General features: G+C 29.4%; 1 protein-coding gene across 1 annotated transcript; it reads right to left on the bottom strand.

Annotated features, from left to right (window-relative positions):
• Positions 1–3313: 3313 nt before the first annotated feature.
• LOC125418688 (HVA22-like protein c) lies at positions 3314–5439 on the bottom strand. Its single transcript, XM_048462878.2, has 5 exons — positions 5262–5439; positions 5138–5164; positions 4920–5042; positions 3650–3902; positions 3314–3547 (listed from the first exon to the last, which is right to left on the bottom strand). Exons 1-5 carry the CDS (start codon positions 5327–5329, stop codon positions 3479–3481), a joined length of 540 nt encoding a protein of 179 aa, XP_048318835.2. The 5' UTR covers positions 5330–5439; the 3' UTR covers positions 3314–3478.
• Between the last annotated feature and the right edge of the window lie 14290 nt (positions 5440–19729).

Raw genomic sequence — 19729 nt, 5'->3', positions numbered from 1 at the left:
TGCAGAATGTGTATGGGATGGATGCAACCTTAACCTAATGCTAAAATTGTAGAATAACACAAAAAACAAATAAAGCAAATAAAGATAGATCAAACCTGAACAAAACCTGGCTCTGATACCAAATGATACGAACCTAGGACGATCTGCTCCTAAACCCATATTATATTAGCCCGGATCTTAATTAAGTTAAAGTTCTAATGGAATTGACCTCAACCCCTAACCAACCTGTGGTTAGAAACCTTTGTATAATGTAGACGCCACAATAAGGGATGGAAAACCTATTGATAAGTCAAGCTAAAACAACCAATTCTCTAATAGTGTTTTAGGTGTTCTTAAAGAACAAAGAGATAATTAATCTCACAAGTATTTTATCAATCAAATCAAAGTTGTATTCTTATTGACAAATAAGCCTTTAAATAGGCTTTGAAAAAAACAAAATAAACCCTAAAAACCCTAGGAAAAACTGGCCACACAATGAAGAGTCTAGCTTGACTGAATCTTTTCTTTTCCTAATCTAATTAATTAATTCCCTTATTTTCAATTAGGAATTAATTAATTTACAAACAAAATAATAGAATAAAAACTTTTCTAAACTTATTTGTCCAGCAAATAAATAAAAACCCAAAAAGAAAAGTCACACGTAAATCAGAAAACGAGTTGACTGGTTTGACAACTAAGCTGATTTATGTCTGATGTCCGAGCTAACTTATGTCTGCCTGATGTCTGAGCTAACTGATGTCTGTCCGAGCTAACTTATGTCTGCCTGATGTCCAAATTAAGTTATGTCTGATGTCCGAAGTCCGAGGTCAGATGTCCGAGGCATGGGTGTCCAATATAAAATGTCTGATGTATAGGTATCCAATATAAAATGTCCGATGTATGGGTGTCCGATGTAAAATATCCGCTGTACCAGCCTACACCACTTGGATACTTAAAACAGGTCTTTTATCTTCAGGTATGGACAAACCCTTTTGAGAATGAATTACTTTTTGGATAAAGGTAGCAATGTTGTCCTTAAACCTCTTAGCTTGAGCCCTAGTGATCGGTCCAGTCTTCATCCGTATCGGATCAGTACCCTAGTGAGTTGTCGATTGTGCAAGCTCGAGCGGATTCACATCAACCTATACACCTCCTCCCCCAATTTTGGACCATCTAAATTCATTCTTATATTATATATTTTTAAGCATGTTTAAGTGTTTTATATTTTTGAGTGTCTCAAAATGATTTATGGGGATATATTTCGCTGTTGATATTTATATTTTGGCATGAAATGATAATTTGGAGTTTTTGGAGTATTTAAACAAATGATTGGATTTGAATATTAAATTATGCTTTATGGTACCATATTTTCTGGAAAAGTATGATCTTACATAGATTTTTTACAAATATTGTACAATTTATTTTTAATTTGTGTACTATATAGTATCAGTATCTCTATTCATTAGTATATTATAGCATATAGATTTGCCATGATACTTGTAGTATGCTAAGTGTTGTGAGATTGGATTCATCCTATAGGTTCATTACTGCCACAATACCTTTCATATACTAACAGTAATGAGATGGGTTAATCCTATAGGTTTGTATAGGTTCATTACTGCCACAATACCTTTCATATACTAACAGTAATGAGATGGGTTAATCCTATAGGTTTGTATTGCCACAATGCATTTAAGATGTTAAAATTCATGAGGTGGGTTCATTCCACAGGTTTCTTTCTTTTACTATCTGGTGGTGTTCCGAGATGCCATACACTACTTGGCAGCACTACGTATCTCGTATGGTACATTGTTTATGTTTCTGAATATATTATCAGTCTTATAATATTTATGGTTTTTCGCACTTTAATAATTAATTTACGAAATTATGTTTATATTATTTTATGTTCAATATTTATATTATAATTGATCTAGTTTTTAATATTTTTAAAGAACATTAATTTATACTATTTGAGCATCAGTTTTATGATATTAATTTGGGATACAAATTTGAATTTTGTAAAATAATTTTTAAATATCCTTTCAAAAGAGTAGAATAAGAGATTTTGAAAGAAAAAGTTACAGAAATAAACTATTAATTTTCTATTGTACTAAGCCACTCTATGAGATATCATTATCTCATATTTTTTATTTGTTTTTAAATTCGTTATCATTATCTCATATTTTTTATTTGTTTTTAAATTCGTTCCTCTAGATCAGGTAGTTAACTGACAATCTATTTTTCCACAGCAGCAGCAACATTTATCTTTTCCTATTATCTTTAGTTTTTTAGACTTATTTGCATCGGTTATATTTCTAAATTTTTCAAATACTCTTAGAATTCTCTGACTTAAATACTGGACATGATAGTAACCCTTTTATATATGTGTAATTGTGGCCTATAGTATAACGGCCTTTAATTGTGGATTATAGTTTTGAATTTATATATTGTGGTGGCTCTATCTGTATATATTGAGATATTATTTAATATTGCATTTGTTGTATGTTCGCAGTTTAAGTGAGATTCTTTTAGGTATTCTAGGAGGATTCCCGAAGCAAGTCTTGTCATTATATATTATAAAGTTAAACAATTCGCCAATATTGTCTTGTATAAAACTATCAAAACCTTTATTATTAATTATTGAATTGATTACATTTTAAAACATATTTGACATTTCATACAAATTTAAATAAAATACTAAAATTCAAGAAGAGTAAAATAAACCCTATAACTTTGTTTGAAACTTGAATTTTAGCAAGAAAAATGAGAAAAAAAAAAAACTTAAGGATTTTGTTTTTAAATATTTGGTTTAGAGAAAAGAGGGAGGAAAAAAAAAATTATAAAGGAGAAAGAGAAAGAAAACTAACTGTGTAATTGGGACTTTTATTTTCCTTAATATTTGGTGAGTAAAACTAATTTCTTAAGAAAACAGAAAACTTGGCGCCCCCCTGCTTTGCTAGCCGTCCAACTTCCTCCTTCTCTCCCTCTTCTCCTTCATTTGCACTCAAATTGGAGTTTATTAATCAGACCTAGCTCATTCTCCCGTATCTACTCACTTTTGACATTATTATTTTTTATTTCCTGTCATATTTCCTTGCATTATCAAGCATTAGAAAAATTCATACTTTTTTTTTTTTCGTCTCATATATTTTTCTTTTATATTTTTGTTTTGATTTTTCCCCCTATATTTTTCTAAATCCAAACAGATATATGGATTCATATTAATCTATAATATAATTTTATATTTCAATCTGATCTAAAACTTTCTATAACGTTATATAAAGTGATTGATAAATATAATATATATGTATATAGGATATTAATTACTAGGAAATCAGGAAAACATCATAACCAAGCATAGATAAGGAAAATATGCAATTTAAATTGTTAATACACATAATCATCATCAAAGATCGCGTAACTGTTGCTCCTCCTGGCTAGGAAATCAGGGACAACATCAGAACCAAGCATAGATAAGGAAAATATGCAATTTAAATTGTTAATACATATAATCATCATCAAAGATCGTGTAATTGTTGCTCCTCCTGGCTCTTGTTTCTCTATCAGCCTGCAAAATTTATTAATTAATGAAAAGCGGAAATGCAATAAAATTAAATAAAAAGCTGTATTTACCAAAAATAATGTACTATTAATTTTTAATATTTATTACCTTGGTTATGAGCCTCTCAAATGCTTCGGTCCCATGCTCTTCAATATATTTCTCAGCAGCAGTTAAAATGTCATCCTGCTTGCTAAAGATATTCTTCTTCCTTGGGATATACCAGATTTGATGAGCAGTGGTAATTTGTGGGTTCATATAGAATGGTCTAATGAAGCGTTTGTAAACATATGCTGCCCCATTGAATTGTGGTAGCACCAACCAGCATATGAAAATCAGCTTAGCATAAGCCCAAATAGGCAACCTAATTATCATCAACCATTAACAAACAAAATAATTAATATACCTCTTAATTATTTTATGCATGTCATTAAATTGTCCTAAGATTTAGACTAAATATGATTTGACCCTTCTCATTTTCAAAAATATCATCCTTCTTTCCTGTAGTTTTAAAAAGTCATACTCCTCCCTCTTACTGTTTCGTTTATGCCATTGTATTAATATCATTCACACAATTTACAAAGTTGTTAGTTGTAATTTTGAAAATATAAAATATTAAATCTTAATTAGTGTGAATTTGAAGAGGTCCAAATGTAATATATCCATATTAAACAAAATAATAACAAACTTTTGAAGATCTAAAATTGGTTATCGATGTTATTAAGAGATTAATGATTTTAATTGCAAGACTTACAATCTTATCTACGGCATACATCATCATCAATTGGCAAAGTCTCTCTCTAAATACTAAGTAGAAATTATAACAATGTAGCACATAAACTATGGAAAAAAAAAAAAAAACAACAATAAAATAAAATAACATATAATCTATATAAATTAGGTTAATTAAACTTTTTTTTTTTTGTAACTTTTGGAACCCTTCTTTTCTTTTTCGAGTAAGACCCTTTGTCTTCTTTTGTTTTTATATTAAAGAAATTTTCTTAGCAAAAGAAACTAATTTAAAAAAAATTTTATTTTTTATGTTTAATCAGATCTTACTTGGTGATATATACCCAAAAGTTCCTTAAAAACAAGAGATATATACCCAAAAGGTGTGAATCTAATAACTATTTCGTAGAAGGTTAAATGTCATTTTCCAAAACAGGTAAAAGGTACATGGATAATTTCTTTTCTTTTTTTTTCCTTTTTTTGGGTCCGACTAGCAGGGTTCAATTGAATTTAGTCCAAAACATCAAGCCATGTCAATGATATTAAACCAAAATATTAATTATTCTTTTTTTTTTCTTCTAAAAAACAAAATTATACTTTAAATAAAGAATAGCAAAAATGTAAAACTTGCTGCATTGAAATTAAGGCTTACAGTTCAATGACTTTGGCAAACGTAATCTCGAAGAGAGTAATAAGAGAATATAGCACCCAATATGTAAGCCATTGTTGATCATCCGCACGGGACTTGGTTTCTATGGCCTTAATAGATGCATACCTGAGAAAATCAAGCATTTAATTGAGTCCCTTGAACATCATCATAATTTAACTTTGAATTATATATATATATGGTCCAAAACGAAGCATACTTACAGGGGATAAACAAGAGTGACTAAAGGTCTGCAAATCAAGAACAACAAAACATCTGAAACTTATAAAAAATAATAATAATAAAAATAAAAACGTTTGAGTTGATGAGATTGGGAAAGATACATACAGAGCAAGAACATCGAAGTTTTTAGCAACAACTTGGACAAAATTATTATTCCCAGAACCAGAACCCATCTCTAGTAGAGAGTGAAAATGCTAGTGAGTGGAATTGTTTTGAATTATTACCACCAGGAGGGTCTATATAAAAACAGCTTTGAAAGACGAGAGACTTGGTAAAAAGCTGCCTTAAAAGTTGACAAAAGAAAGAAAAATGTGCAAAAAAGTTGACATAGGTGGTCTCCTCTGTATGCTGAACAGATAAGCTACTGATTTCCCGGAGAATCTAATGTTGCACGATAAAAGAGGCACCGATTTTTTCAACTTTTATCTGCTGTATCACACACAACATACTTCTTAATGTCAAACCAATTAGACTCTGCCACATATGGCTTCTTCGTTTTAAAAAACAAATTAGAAACATGTTGATTGGCTAACATTTTTGACAAAGTAGTATGGTATATATCAATTTAATTTATATATTATATAGCAATTTAACTGATTCTCCTAAAATTCTTTATTTTTTCATATTATATTTTTAGTATAAAAATTAATAGATTTAGTGGATTTTACAATCTTCTTAAAATCGTGCAATTTAAGTGTTCTGTTTTGAAATCCACTAGTTAAACCTTCAATTTTGGGATCTTGCAAATTAATCTAATTAAATATCGTATTATTTAACAGATCCGTAACTATTGTTAATGCCTCACGTGACCTTTTTTTCTCCTTTAAACTTTTTTCTTTTTGTCTTTTATTTTATTTTTTTATGAAATTCTTCTTTTCTTTTATTTTCACACAATACTTTTGTGAAGCCAGAGCCCAAATTTTATGAACCCAAGAATGAAAAAGCTGTTATCAAAATATGTATGAATATATATATATACATGTGGATAAAATAAATATAAACAAAATACAAGAAATTAATAATATTAAAATTAGAACTTGTTTGTCCTTTTATTAATGGTAATTTGTCCTTTGAAAATTTTATCGAGGTCTATATGGTATCATCATCTCCTTAAAATTTTTTTGCCCATTGGTGTAGATATTTTGTGACGAACGTCTACCAGGATACAATAACTGCAAAAATCTTGGACATGGCACTTCCAAAACCTTTTCTGCGAACGTTTAGCGTACATTTTACTTTACCACACACTCTCCGAGTCAACATAATTTCTATATGTTTCCAAGAAAACTCATTGGTATTTTTCCTCTTAGGTATTCTACATTCTCCAACCTCTCAACCTTCAACAAAATGTGTTCCTATTAACTTCTCAACATACACTATTTTAAAAATATTTTCTTTTAATCAAAATCCCATATATTTCTCAAAAAACCAAACTTTATGAAACAAACATTAAAAGCTCAAAGCCCACTAACAAATCATTCACACACTTGGCCCAGAAATTATAACAATCCCTCACATGAATGATTTGACTATTAAAACAAAGCATAACCCTGGTGATAAAGCTCTGTAGTTGGAACCTATATAGGATAGGTAGATATTACTCTTTGAATCTTCCATTGTGAGACTGCATCTACTTTACTGACTAATGGTATATGTGATATCTTTAAACCATTTCGTCCCTTGTATAAATGACAACATAGTTCACACAAAAGAGTCCTAGTACACTTCAGTTCTCACTGTTGTGTTCATTTTTGGCCTTGAACACCTCCCTGGTTCTGCAAGAGTTTCTAAAGAATTGTGCCCTTAACAATTCTCTTTTGAAGCAGCAATTATTTTATCTCGCATAGGTGATTCCTATGTCCTACGTAATCAGCATGACTATGTATAGATTACCATACGCACACTTATTGAATCATTAAAAGTATACTTTATGATTCACGTCTTTCTATAACTGTTTAATCATAAGAATGGGCAAAGGATTAACCCCCACAGTGATATATACTAGTCTTTACAATTGCATTGTCCCATTGAACCTAAATCTTGGGATCTCTAGTCAATTAGGTTGGGTTTCCATCGTATCGACTTTACTTATGGGCTTTAATCCCATTCTCGTCGATGACTTCTCAACTAAATCTCTATTTAACCCCTTGGTTAGCGGATCCACAATATTATCTTATGACTTTATATAGTTTATTGAGATAACTCCAATTGAGATTAACTGTCTAATGGAATTGTTCTACGACGAATGTGTCTAAAATTTCTATTATACATAATATTATGTGCCCTGCCAAGCGCAGATTGACTATCACCATGTAAACTTATTGCTGGCACAAGTTTAGGCCACCTTGGAATGTCCTCTAAAAATTGACGTAGCCATTCTGCCTCTTCACCATATTTATCTTATGCGATAAACTCATATTCCATCATGGATAGAGCTATCACAGTTTGTTTTGAGCACTTCTATGTCATTGTTACACCCGCTAATGTGAACACATAGCCACTAGTGGACTTTGAATCCTTGATATCTGATATCCAATTTGCATCACCATATCCTTCTAATACAGCATGATATCTTGTATAGTGCAATCTGTATTCATTAGTATATCATAAGTACCTTATTTAATGATCCCTTTCTAATGATCTTCATTTGGATTACTCTTGTATCTACTTACTCTACTTGTTGCATAGGCTAAGTCTGGTCTGGTACAACTCATCAACTACATTCAATCACTCTTGCATATTCCACTTGAGATACACTTTCCCCTTTATTTTTGAATAAGTGTAAACTCATATCTATGGGTGTTCCGGCTATATTAGTATCATTATTACTAAACTTAACCATTATTTTATCCACATAATGTGTTTGACTAAGAACAATACCATTCAAAGTCCTTGTGATTTTCATTTCTAAAATCATATCAGCAAGCCCTATATCCTTCATGTCAAATTTGAAATTTAACATGGATTTTTTAGTTCGGACCATATTATCATCACTACCTACTATAAGTATGTCATCTACATACAAACATAAAATAACATATCCATTCTTTGTATCTTTTACATAGATGCATTTGTCACATTCATTTATTTTAAACCCATCATTTAGCATGGCATTATCAAATTTTCAATGCCACTACTATGGAGCTTGTTTAAATCCGTATAAGGACTTTACCAATCTACAGAGTTTCTTTTCTTATCTTGGACCAGAGAAACCATCGAGTTGTTCCATATAGATCTCTTCATCAAGATCTCCATTAAGAAAGGCCGTTTTCACATCTATTTGATGTACTTCAAGATCTTGCAAAGAAATGATCATTAGTACCATCCTTATGGAATTTATTCTTGTCACTAGAGAATAAATATTAAAATAATCAAGGCCTTTCTTATTGCTTGTATCCCTTAATTACAAGCCTTGTATTGTATTTATCTATGGTACCATATGCTTTTATCTTCCTTATAAAAATCCATTTGTAACCCAAAGGTTTACAGCCTGAAGGAAGATCTACTAACTCCTAAGTATGATTCTGTAAGATAGAATCTATCTCAGCTTCAACGGCTTCTTTCCATAAATTCCTTTAGGAGAATTTATAGCCTTTTGTAAGCTTTGAGATTTATTTTCTAGCATATAAGTAAGAAAATCTTGATCATAGGATTTTTTGCTCTTACTCTCTTACTACATCTAAGCTCAACCTCTGTCTCATCTTCATTACCTTGTTTTTTATTGCTATCATGATTATCATCACTGATAGCATCATAAGTTTGTTTAGAAAACTCGATCCTTCTTCCACTTTATATGGAAAAATATGTTCGAAAAATAATGTATTTCTCGATTCCATAATCGTATTCTTGTGTATATCAGGAATTTCGAACCTATACATAAGAAACTGATATGCACTACTATTTTATGCGTATCCTATGAAGATGCAATCAACTGTTTTAGGACCTATCTTCACTTTCTTTGGAGTAAATACCATAACTTTGGCCAAACACCCCCACACTTGTAAGTATTTAAAAGGTCGTTTGCCGATAAAACGGCTTCGCCCCATAAATTCTGAGGTACTCCAGAACTTAGCAGACTTGCATTCATTATTTCTTTCAAAGTTCTATTTTTCCGTTGAGCCACACCATTTAATTGTGGAGAATATGATGGAGTAACTTCATCTATAATGCCTTGTTGAGCATAATACTCTCCAAATGGAGTTACATACTCCCCACCACGATCACTTCTGATCACTTTAACTTTTCTATTGAGTTGATTCCCAACTTCTGTTTTATAGAGAATAAATTTCTCTATAGTGTCATCCTTTCTTTTAAGCAATTATAAATAGCAATATTTCATGCTATCATCAATAAAGGTGATAAAATACATATTAACACTTTTAGTCGGTGCAAATTTTAAATCACATACATCACTGTGTATTAAATACAAAGATTCATTATTTTTTTTCAATTGTTTGATATGATAACTTCGTTGATTTTGCCTCTACACAAGTTTCACACTTATGTTTGGAATCAATTTCAAACGAGAATTAAATTTAATGTGTCCTAGACTACCATGCCACAAAACGGAAGACTCAAACAAGTAAACAAAAAAAGTACTAGCTTTATTTATTTCTTTTGGCTTTACAGTCATTACATTGAGTTTAAATAAAACTTTGACTACATAGTCCTCTCCCATAAACATCCCATATTTGGACAAAATAACCTTATTTGACTCAAATACTAAGTGAAAATCATGTTTATTTAGCAATGATCCAGACACCAGATTCTTACAAATATGTGGAATATATAGCACATTATTCAAAGTCAACTACTTTTCAGAGGTCATCTTTAAGACTAACTTGCCCTCACCTTGGATTTCAGAAGTGGTGGAGCTACCCATGAATAACTTCGTCCCATTCTTCTTTGGTTCGAAGAAAATGAACATGTTCCTATCTGAACACACGTAACGAGTTGCACCAGTATCTACCCACCACTCTTTAGGATTAGATCCAACCAAGTTCACCTTAAAGACAACAGCGCTAAGGTCAATGTCATCAACCTCTTAAATGATATGCTCCATCATCTGGGCCTCTTTGTTCCTCTTCCTCTTCGGCAGCCTACATTATGTAACTCTGTAACCCATTTTGTCATAGTTAAAGTACCTACTTTAAAACTTAACTTTCTTGGAGATCCCTCCTTTAGGTCTTAACTTAGAATCTTTTCCAGTTTTCTTCTTATTCTTGGAGCTCTGGCTATGCTCCACAACATTAGCTTTAATCACCGCTTTCAAAGATCTTTTATTAGATCTCCAGTTGTCATCTTTGATACGGAGCTTACTAGCAAGAGCCTTCATATCCATCTCCTTTTTCTTGTGCTTGAGATAATTTCTGAAGTCTCCTCAACTAGGAGGTCAATCATAGAAGCTACTTGGAAGGCTTCATTAATTATCATCCCTTCAAAAAAAGTTCTTGGATGATCACTTGCAGCTCATGGTATTGACTATTAATAGCTTGGTATCTACCATCATGTAGTCCAAGAATCAACCCATAACAAATTTTTGGAACCCAGCATTCTCAGTTTTTATACTTTCGGTCTAGTGTTTCCCACAGCTCTTTTGCTCACTTTGTGCCTCAATGTACTCCATACAAGCTGATGACAGGCCATTCAGGACATAATTTTGACGCAAATAATTAGAATGGTTTCATGCATCCATCGCCATAAGTGTCTCATTATCACTCTCTCCATTGCTTGGTGGAGCATCTTTGGTTAAAAACCTTGCAAGTCCTAGTGTAGTCAAGCAGAACAGTATCTTCTATTTCCACCTCTTGAACTTTGCTCCATTGAGCTTCTCAGGTCTCTCTACGTGACTTATAAAAAGAGGCATCTGAATCCCACGAGTCTTAGTGGGCATAGTCATATTGTCTCAATTTGCAATTTCTGTATAAATCACTAAAATTGAAACCAATTAACTGTTGTTTTTTATCTCAACAGACTAATTATAATCAATTTCCAATAGAAAAAACACAAAAAATGTGATTTTATAAGGTTTTTGTATGTACCATAAAATTTCTGTATACACCCACAAACTTATTGTATACATTTACAAAATTGCTTTATACACCAATCAGGGCTTACACCATATATTACACAAGGATGACATCATCACTGTTGCCATGTTGACATGGCACCCTTGCCACATCATCATTAGCTAACGTGTCTGCCACTTGGCACCACGGGCTGTTGTGGCATCTGCCATGTGACAAGTAGTGACTGATGTGGCACCGCGAGCTGATATGATAGCCTACGTATCAGTTGATGTCACACCACATGTCCATAGCAGTCCAACACATGGCGTTCTCTCTAACAGACGTGTGTCACCAATAAAAGTTTGACATGTGTCTTATGTATCAAGTGGACACGTGAAGTCTCCTAAGCATGACACGTGGCTTATGTCATAAGCTAACATGTGTCACCTGTTACAGGTCAACATGTGTCACCCTTCACTGTATGACAAGTGGCCTTACATTTAGACAACATGTCGCCTTGCCACTGTGTACCACGTGGACTAATCTATGTGCGACACATGGCAGCCCTAAGTCAGTTGGGCCAGGGTTCACATGGCCTTTTTGTCTTATCTGAGCCTAGGTCTTAGACTGAATAGTAATCTATTATAACCATTGGCTAGGCTTTGCTACTAGGCTAAGTCCAACAGAATTTTAAATTCAAGCTCACTAACTCAGAATCCAGCCCTTACCCATTTTTCCAACCCGTTTAGCTATTTTTCAACTCGTCTTCAACCTCTGCTGGGTTTTCTCTACCCGTTTCTCTGATAAATGGATTTTCCAAATCGGTTCGAATTTTTACTTAGAACTATTATTGTTCCTGCATCGAAAAATTGCCGGAAAGCCACCTAAAGTTTCAAAAATTCATGGACAGCAAGATTTTTTGAAAACTTTTTTATAAATCAAAGATAAATATATGCCCATAAATTTTTAAAACCCATGGGAATCAAAAATATATTTTTTTTCCTTTTCCACAATCGAAACAAACAAGTATATGTGTAATATTAAACACCCAAAAGAAGATATAAAATCATGGCATATACGTTTTGATTAGACAAAATTAACAAATGTCCAAATAACAAAATCATACACAGGTATGAATTTTTTTTTTTCCTTTTCAAAAAACCGAAACACACAAATCACATACCCAAAAAAAAAAAATATATATATATATATATACAACAACCAATTAACATAAACACATAAATAAACCAACATCTCTACATATATATACATATATAAAAGGAAAAACATCTTAAGATTGTTATCAAAATATGTACGAATATATGTATATACATGTGAATAAAATAATGTAAACAAAATACAAGAAATTAATAATATTAAAATTAGAACATGTATGTCCTTCTGTTAATGGTGATTTGCTCCTTGAAAATTTTACCGAGGCCTGTGTGGTACCACATCTCCTTAAGACGTTTTTTGCCTACCGGTGTAGATGTTTTGTGATGATTGTCTCCGAGGATATAATGGCTGCAAAGATCTTGGACACGACACCTCCAAAACCTTTTTTTCGAACTTTCAGCATACCTTCACATTACCACACACTCTCCGAGTCAGCGTAATTTCTATATTTTCCCAAAAAAAACTCTTTGGTATTTTTCCTCTCAGGTTTCGTACGTTGTCCAAGCTCTTAACCCTCAATAAAACGTGTTCCCATTAACTTCTCAACACACACTATTTTAAAAATATTTTCTTTTAATCAAAATCTCACATGTTTCTCAAAAAAACTAAATGTTAGGAAGAAAACATTAAAGGCCCAAAGCCCACTAACAAATCATTCACACACTTGGCCCAAAAACTAAAACAAAAGCATTCAGCGTTTGACTTGGTATTGGGATTGATGTTTCGTTTGGGTCCTGGCCTGGAAATGGTGCAGAAACATATGGGGTTTATATCAGATTGGTAGTGTTTTATTCTTTGCCGCCATTTGTTGGCATTTATCGGCAAGAACGCAAGGCAACCAGCGATTTACATTGGATTTTGAGGCTCAATTTGGGATGGTAGTAGCATGAATGAGTCGAAAAAAAAAAATGGAAGAACTTGTTGATTTTGATGTGTTCTTTTGAATACTAATCTATGGTTGATGTATAGAAATTGAATTCTCTACTATCGCCACTTGTTATTAGCTTTGTCTCAATTTCTTCCTTAGTTTTTCAATAGGAAGATTATTGAGTGCAAGCCGAAGATAAAATTTTAGTTTCTCTAATATTTATTAGTTTTTTTCCTTTTTCTATTTTTTTGGCTTAAATTTCTTGAAGAACAAAGTAAAAGTAAGAAGAAAAGGAGGAGAAGAAAAAGAATAGAAAGCTTGAAGGTTTGTGTATATTCTTATTGTCTAATGTGAAGTTGATGTAGTGGCGATTATAGAAAATGTTTATGTGAGTAGACCTTTTACTGGAAGGTGGAATTGATCTTAGATTTGGAGATGATTTCGTGTTTTAATCAGTAAAACACTGTATGTTTTCTTTTTTCTTTTTTAACATTCTACTAGAATAAGAGTCCAAAAATTGCTATTTCTCATTTCTTCTTGCCCGTCATCTTCTCTTTATGCAAGTGCTTTACTTGATAATTTCATTTTACCCAAAAAAAAAAAAAAAGAGAGTTTAGAGGTGACATCTCCATCACGTGAGGCGATGATAGACGAAAGTTACTAATAAGTTAAAAGTGAGATCCAATTGGACTTATTGGCAAGATATCCAAAATTGAATGTGTTAAGTGATGGGTATTAAAATAGAAAATTTAAATTGGACAATCCTCAAACTAGAGGGTAGTAGATTGCAATATTAAATCTATTCAATTATTTTTTATCAATTTGAAGAAAACTATTTTTCATTGTGGATAACCATTATCAATGGGGTCTATTTTATCCGCTCAAGTAGCATTCCAATTTATTCCAAACGGTCTCAGTTTCCCAAATTATCATTGGTCAAATTTTAAACAAAATACCATAGAAGGATAATGAATATCATAAACAGCAGACCAACCAAGTGGTTATTCTTTGAATCTCATATTATTCAATAATATGTATAAAAAAATTTTAGCACATACCATTCAAAACAATAAAGAAGGTGATAGGTCTTTTATTGCTGTGGAACCTACAAAGCAATAAATAAGGTGATAAACACCACTACAAAATCAACTTTGACAACTTTCCCCTTTCTTAATGGGTTAAAACAACATAGCTGTATATAAAACAATGATCTCATCTCTTTGTTTAAATATATTAATTTTTTTAATTTAAGAAATAAAAAAGAAATTAAATACAATCAATCGATCAATACTTACCTTATAAACATGAGTTTAATTGTTAGTAAAGATAAATAGTAAAACTCTTTTCATTTTATTTACCAAAAAAACTCTTATCATATTAATTCGGATCTCACTAGTATAATGAACAAATAACAAAACTCAAATATTAATATTGTACTATGCAAGGGAAACGTAACAAGAAGAATAATAGGAGTGGTTTTTATAAATTTTTTTAAAAAACAAACTTACTTTTCAGCATGCATATGAGAATCATAATATATAAATTTCGAAATAAAAAATAAAAAAGATGACATAATATAAAATAAAAGTACATGCAATGCATATGAAAAAAAAAAAAAAAACAATACTTTTAAGTCACAATTTATAATTCTTCAAAGGTTAATAAACTTATTAAGTAGAAAAGTGAATTGACACTCTTACATCTTAAACTATATTTGATCTAGCAATTTGCATCCCAACTTTTTGTTTTTGGCATTTTTATCCTTAATTCATACATTGTTTGCACTGTTGGTCCATCTATTAAAATCCCGATCAAAATTGGTCATATGCATATCACATGATGCATTCTCAAGGGCATATAATGCCATTTCACTTGCCTCTCCTATATATATATATATATATATATTATAAATATATATTTCATTAAAATTGCCTTAATTTTTGGTAAAAGAGCTTATGGGTATTTCTACTATATTCTCTATTGCTCTAGCAGTTAGAAGTACAAGGTGCTTATTAAAACGACAAGCTACTAATGACAAAAACCGTAAGTGCACAAGTCATTTATAAGTAATAAAGGGTGAATGAAATTGTTTCTATGAGGATTGGTCCCTAAATTTTGGCAAAGTACTATGGGATTTCAAAACCTAATTTTATCTAGGCAATTACCTCTCAAGTAAAAGCAAGAATTTAAGATAGTTAAGCAAAAAAATTCATTAAATAAATAAACAATAAACAACACAAAGATTTTTTGAAAATGAAAAAACTATGCAAAAGGTCTTTAGGGACTTGACTTCATCCTATTTCCCATGTTTATCTTAGTTAGCAATTGTCAACTAATATTATCTAATTCAATAATCTAGGGCTTCAATTTTAGTTTTATTACTTTTCTTTCAAATAAAACTATATGCCTAAATTAATTAGTTGATGTTTCTATTTAACTCACCAATTTAAATATTCATTAGGCAACCCTAAATGATTAATTAAGCACTAATGGCCTCCCAAATTAAAAGCAAGCTAATTTGTGTTTCCCAATCTCAATTAATCACTACACCAAAATAGTGAACTAGTGATACTAATTATGCGATGCTACAAAAAAAAAAAAAAGCATCTGCGAAAAGAAAGCTGCGATATTGAAGATAAAGAATCGGCTAAAATGCAAAAAATATATGATATTTAAGAACAAAAAAAAAAAACTGAAACTAAAGTGTCTCTTACTAACAAAAATGAGTGATACCTTTTTTTGGCTTCGCTAGATTGATGATTAAAAACATTAGCCAATGGTTTATAAATAAAGTGTCAGTAAAAATAAAGTGCCAATGGCTTTAGTAATGAAAATGTCGGTTATTATCATTTTATTTTGTAATTTATACATCTTTTATTTGATTTTAAAAGTGTGAAGAAGAATAACTATATTAAAGAAGCATATAATATTTTTTATTTTATTTATTAATAAAAAGTTTAGGTGATGCTTTTGTAAGCAAAAACATCGGCTTTTATATGCAATTTTACCATTCTTACACATTTTATATTTTATTTAAATGTATCTAAATGTTGAATATATTAATTAGCAACACATAGAAAAATAATTAATCTACTCATTCAATTTAATTTATTTGATTTTAAATTTTAAATTTTTTATTTTTAATTTATTAAAGCAACCAAAAATGTTGCCTTTGTATTTTTTTAAAATTTTTTTGCAATATTAATTATTGTTGTGTTTGTTATTTTAACTTAATTATTGCAATTTTTTTCCAATTGTAACTTAATTATTTGTTAAATTAATAGAACTTGAAAATTTTAATTTTTTAATTTCAAGATATTAGGCGACGCTTTTACCATAAAAAGCATCGCCGATGTTCTTTATTTTTTAAATTTTGTAAATTTAAGATTTATTAATATGCGTATAACTATATATATAAATATAGATAAATTGGAGAATAAATGGTTAGTAAATTAACACCGTACATAGGATACAGAAATTAGGATTTGAGATATCGGTGTATCCCTAACTTGTGAAAAACTGAGTAAAGCAGTGTGTCCATTGGGCATTACTATTGCAATCACTTTGTTATTTATTTTGCAAAACAAGAATTTTATGTTGATTCAATGGCTGCGTTTAAAAGGTTAAATATAGTGTGTGAGGATCTTGGTAATATAGTTTAACACACTAATTAGCAATATGTAGTAAAAATTGACAACTATTTTTGTATTATTATTATTTCAAGATTAATAGCAACACTTTTGGTAAGGAAAATCTCATCTAATTGTGTTTTTGTTAAATTAAAGAGCTTCAAATTTTATTTTATTTATTTAATATCAAAGCATTAGGCGATGTTTTTCTCATCAAAAGCATTGACTATTTATCTTTTTTTTTTTCAAGTTTTATTAATATGCATATCATTATGTAAACATATATATGAAGCAAAAATTAACAAAGATTTTTTTATTATTTGAATGATAATAGGCAACACTTTTATGGAAAAAGTGTTGCCTATGTTTTTTTTTTTTTCCCAATTTTAATCATTGTTGTGTTTGTAATTTTAACTTAATTATGGCAATTTTTTGCGATTGTAAAATAATTATGTTTTAAACTAATAGAACTTAAAAAAAAAAAAATTTGTTTTTAATTTCAAGATATTAGGTGACGCTTTTATCATCAAAAGCTTCACCTACGTGCCTTATTTTTTAAAATTTTGTTTAATGTTATATTATTCATATGCATATGAATATATATATATATATATGTATAGATAAATTGAAGAATAAGTAGTTAATGAATTAGCATCGTACATACGATACAAAAAATAGGGCTTCACTTGTGATAACTAAGCTAAGAGTTACTCCTTAACGACATATTCTATAAATTAATGATATATTAATTATTTGTCCTTGTTAAAAAAATTACTTTTAGAGATTTCTTCTTAATAATTATGTCATTAAAGACTTGAAAAATAATTTCAAAAAAACTTTTTATGGAAAAAAAAAGTGTTAGGCGACGCTTTTTTAAAAAACTATCTCCTTTTATCCCATTTTTAACAATGCTTTGTTAAAAAAAAAATATTGCCTATTTTAACTTTTAATGATGCTTTTAAAAAAACATAACCTATTGGAAAAAATGAATAAGCGAAATAAATTTATCAATAATTACATCATTAAAGACTTGCAAAATGATTTTTAAAAAAACTTTTTTATGGAAAAAAAAAAGTTTTAGACGACATTTTTTTGTTTTTTAAAATATCCTCTTTTATCCCATTTTCAACAACGCTTTGTCAAAAAAACATTACCTATTCAAACTTTTAACAACTCTTTTAAAAAAGTATAACCTATTGGAAAAAAATAAATAAACCAAATAAATTTATAATATATCCACATCTGCATCTCTATCATAGCAGGTTGAAAAAAAGGGAATTAGAATTTAATAATATATTTAACAAAATATTTACAATGTGTTGGCCACACAACACTCATTTTTCCCCTTTTATTATTATTATTTTTATGTGCAAACTGCCAAACTTTGCAACATCCCATCAACACAACAGATTTTCGCTTTTTTTCTTTTCTTTTTATTATTTTTATATTTTTGGAAAAAATATTTTAAAATATTAAATTGACTTTGGGCATTCCAAGAATTGAAATCGAAACCTCTCAGAGAATCATACCACTAGGCCACTTTTTTGAAATTGCCAAACTTTGCAACATCCCTTCCTTGTATTTGATTAAATAGAAAAATCATGGTATGGTTTTTTAGTAAAAAAGTGTTAGGCAACACTTTTTTGAAAAAGCATTTCCTTTTATCCCATTAAAAAGCAGTCTATTTTACTATTTAGTGATTTTTTTTAAAAAAATAAAAAAACGTCGCTTATTTGTATATTTAGTGACGTTTTTATCAAAAAAGCATCTTTTTTTTTTTTTTTTAAATTTGAAAATTACTTGTAGATTTTTTCAAATTAGGATTGTTTAATAGCTAGATTCATGTAAAATAATTAATATACAACAAAATTCAAATAAATATTTGCATAATAAAGTAATATTTCAAGTAAATTAAATATTAACTCATATAATAATTTATTATTTTAAAATTAATAATTTAATAGGCAGTTAATACATAGTTAATAGATAGTAAATAGAAATATGATAAGTTTAATTATTTTGACAATTTTAATAGATAGTTAATAAAAATATGAATAAAATATATTAAAATATTAATTAACAATATAAAGCAAAATAATTAATCTATTCATTTAATTAATTTGTGTTTTAATTTTAAATTAGTAAAAATTTGATAAAATTAATTATTTTATAATTTAGAAGCATTAGGCGACGCTTTTAATATTCAAAACATTGCCTATTATCTTAATTTGTAGTATTTTAATTAATTTTATGTTTTATTTATATGTATATAAATATTAAATATATCAATTAGCAATATGAAGTAAAATAATTAATCTATTTATTTAATTTATTTGTGATTCAATTTGAAATTAATTATATTTTAAATTATTAAAAGTTTGACAAAATTATTTTTTTTTAATTTAAAAGGATTAGATGGCGCTTTTAACATAAAAAGCATCACCTATTGTCTTTATTTTGGTATTTAAATTAATTTTATATTTTATTCATATGTCTATAAATATTAATAGATAGTTTATAAAAATATAATAAATTTAATTATTTTGAAAATATTTGGGCGACGCTTTTCATGATAAAAGTGTCGCCTATTTGTTTGATTTTTTCTTTTAATTTTTTTATCCATTAAATGTACCATTTAGAATATGAATCAAATATACTAGAATGTTATAAATAAGTAGTAATACACATGAAAATGAATAAAATATTGAGCAAATTAATTTGTTTTTAATTTTAAAATCATTTGTATTTGCCTCCAATTTTTTCAGCCTTTATCATTTGATATTTTAAAACATTAATATTCAAAAAAAATTATTAGCCTCATTTTTCAATCCCCATCTTTTCACCAAGTACAACCCTACAATATCTAAGATTTGTTGTGCTATAAGAAGAGTT

Source organism: Ziziphus jujuba, chromosome 12 (assembly GCF_031755915.1).
Source record: "Ziziphus jujuba cultivar Dongzao chromosome 12, ASM3175591v1".
In the NCBI taxonomy this organism is placed as follows: domain Eukaryota; kingdom Viridiplantae; phylum Streptophyta; class Magnoliopsida; order Rosales; family Rhamnaceae; genus Ziziphus; species Ziziphus jujuba.
Note: the sequence above shows the minus strand (reverse complement) of the source record. Positions and strands in the feature narration are given on the sequence as shown.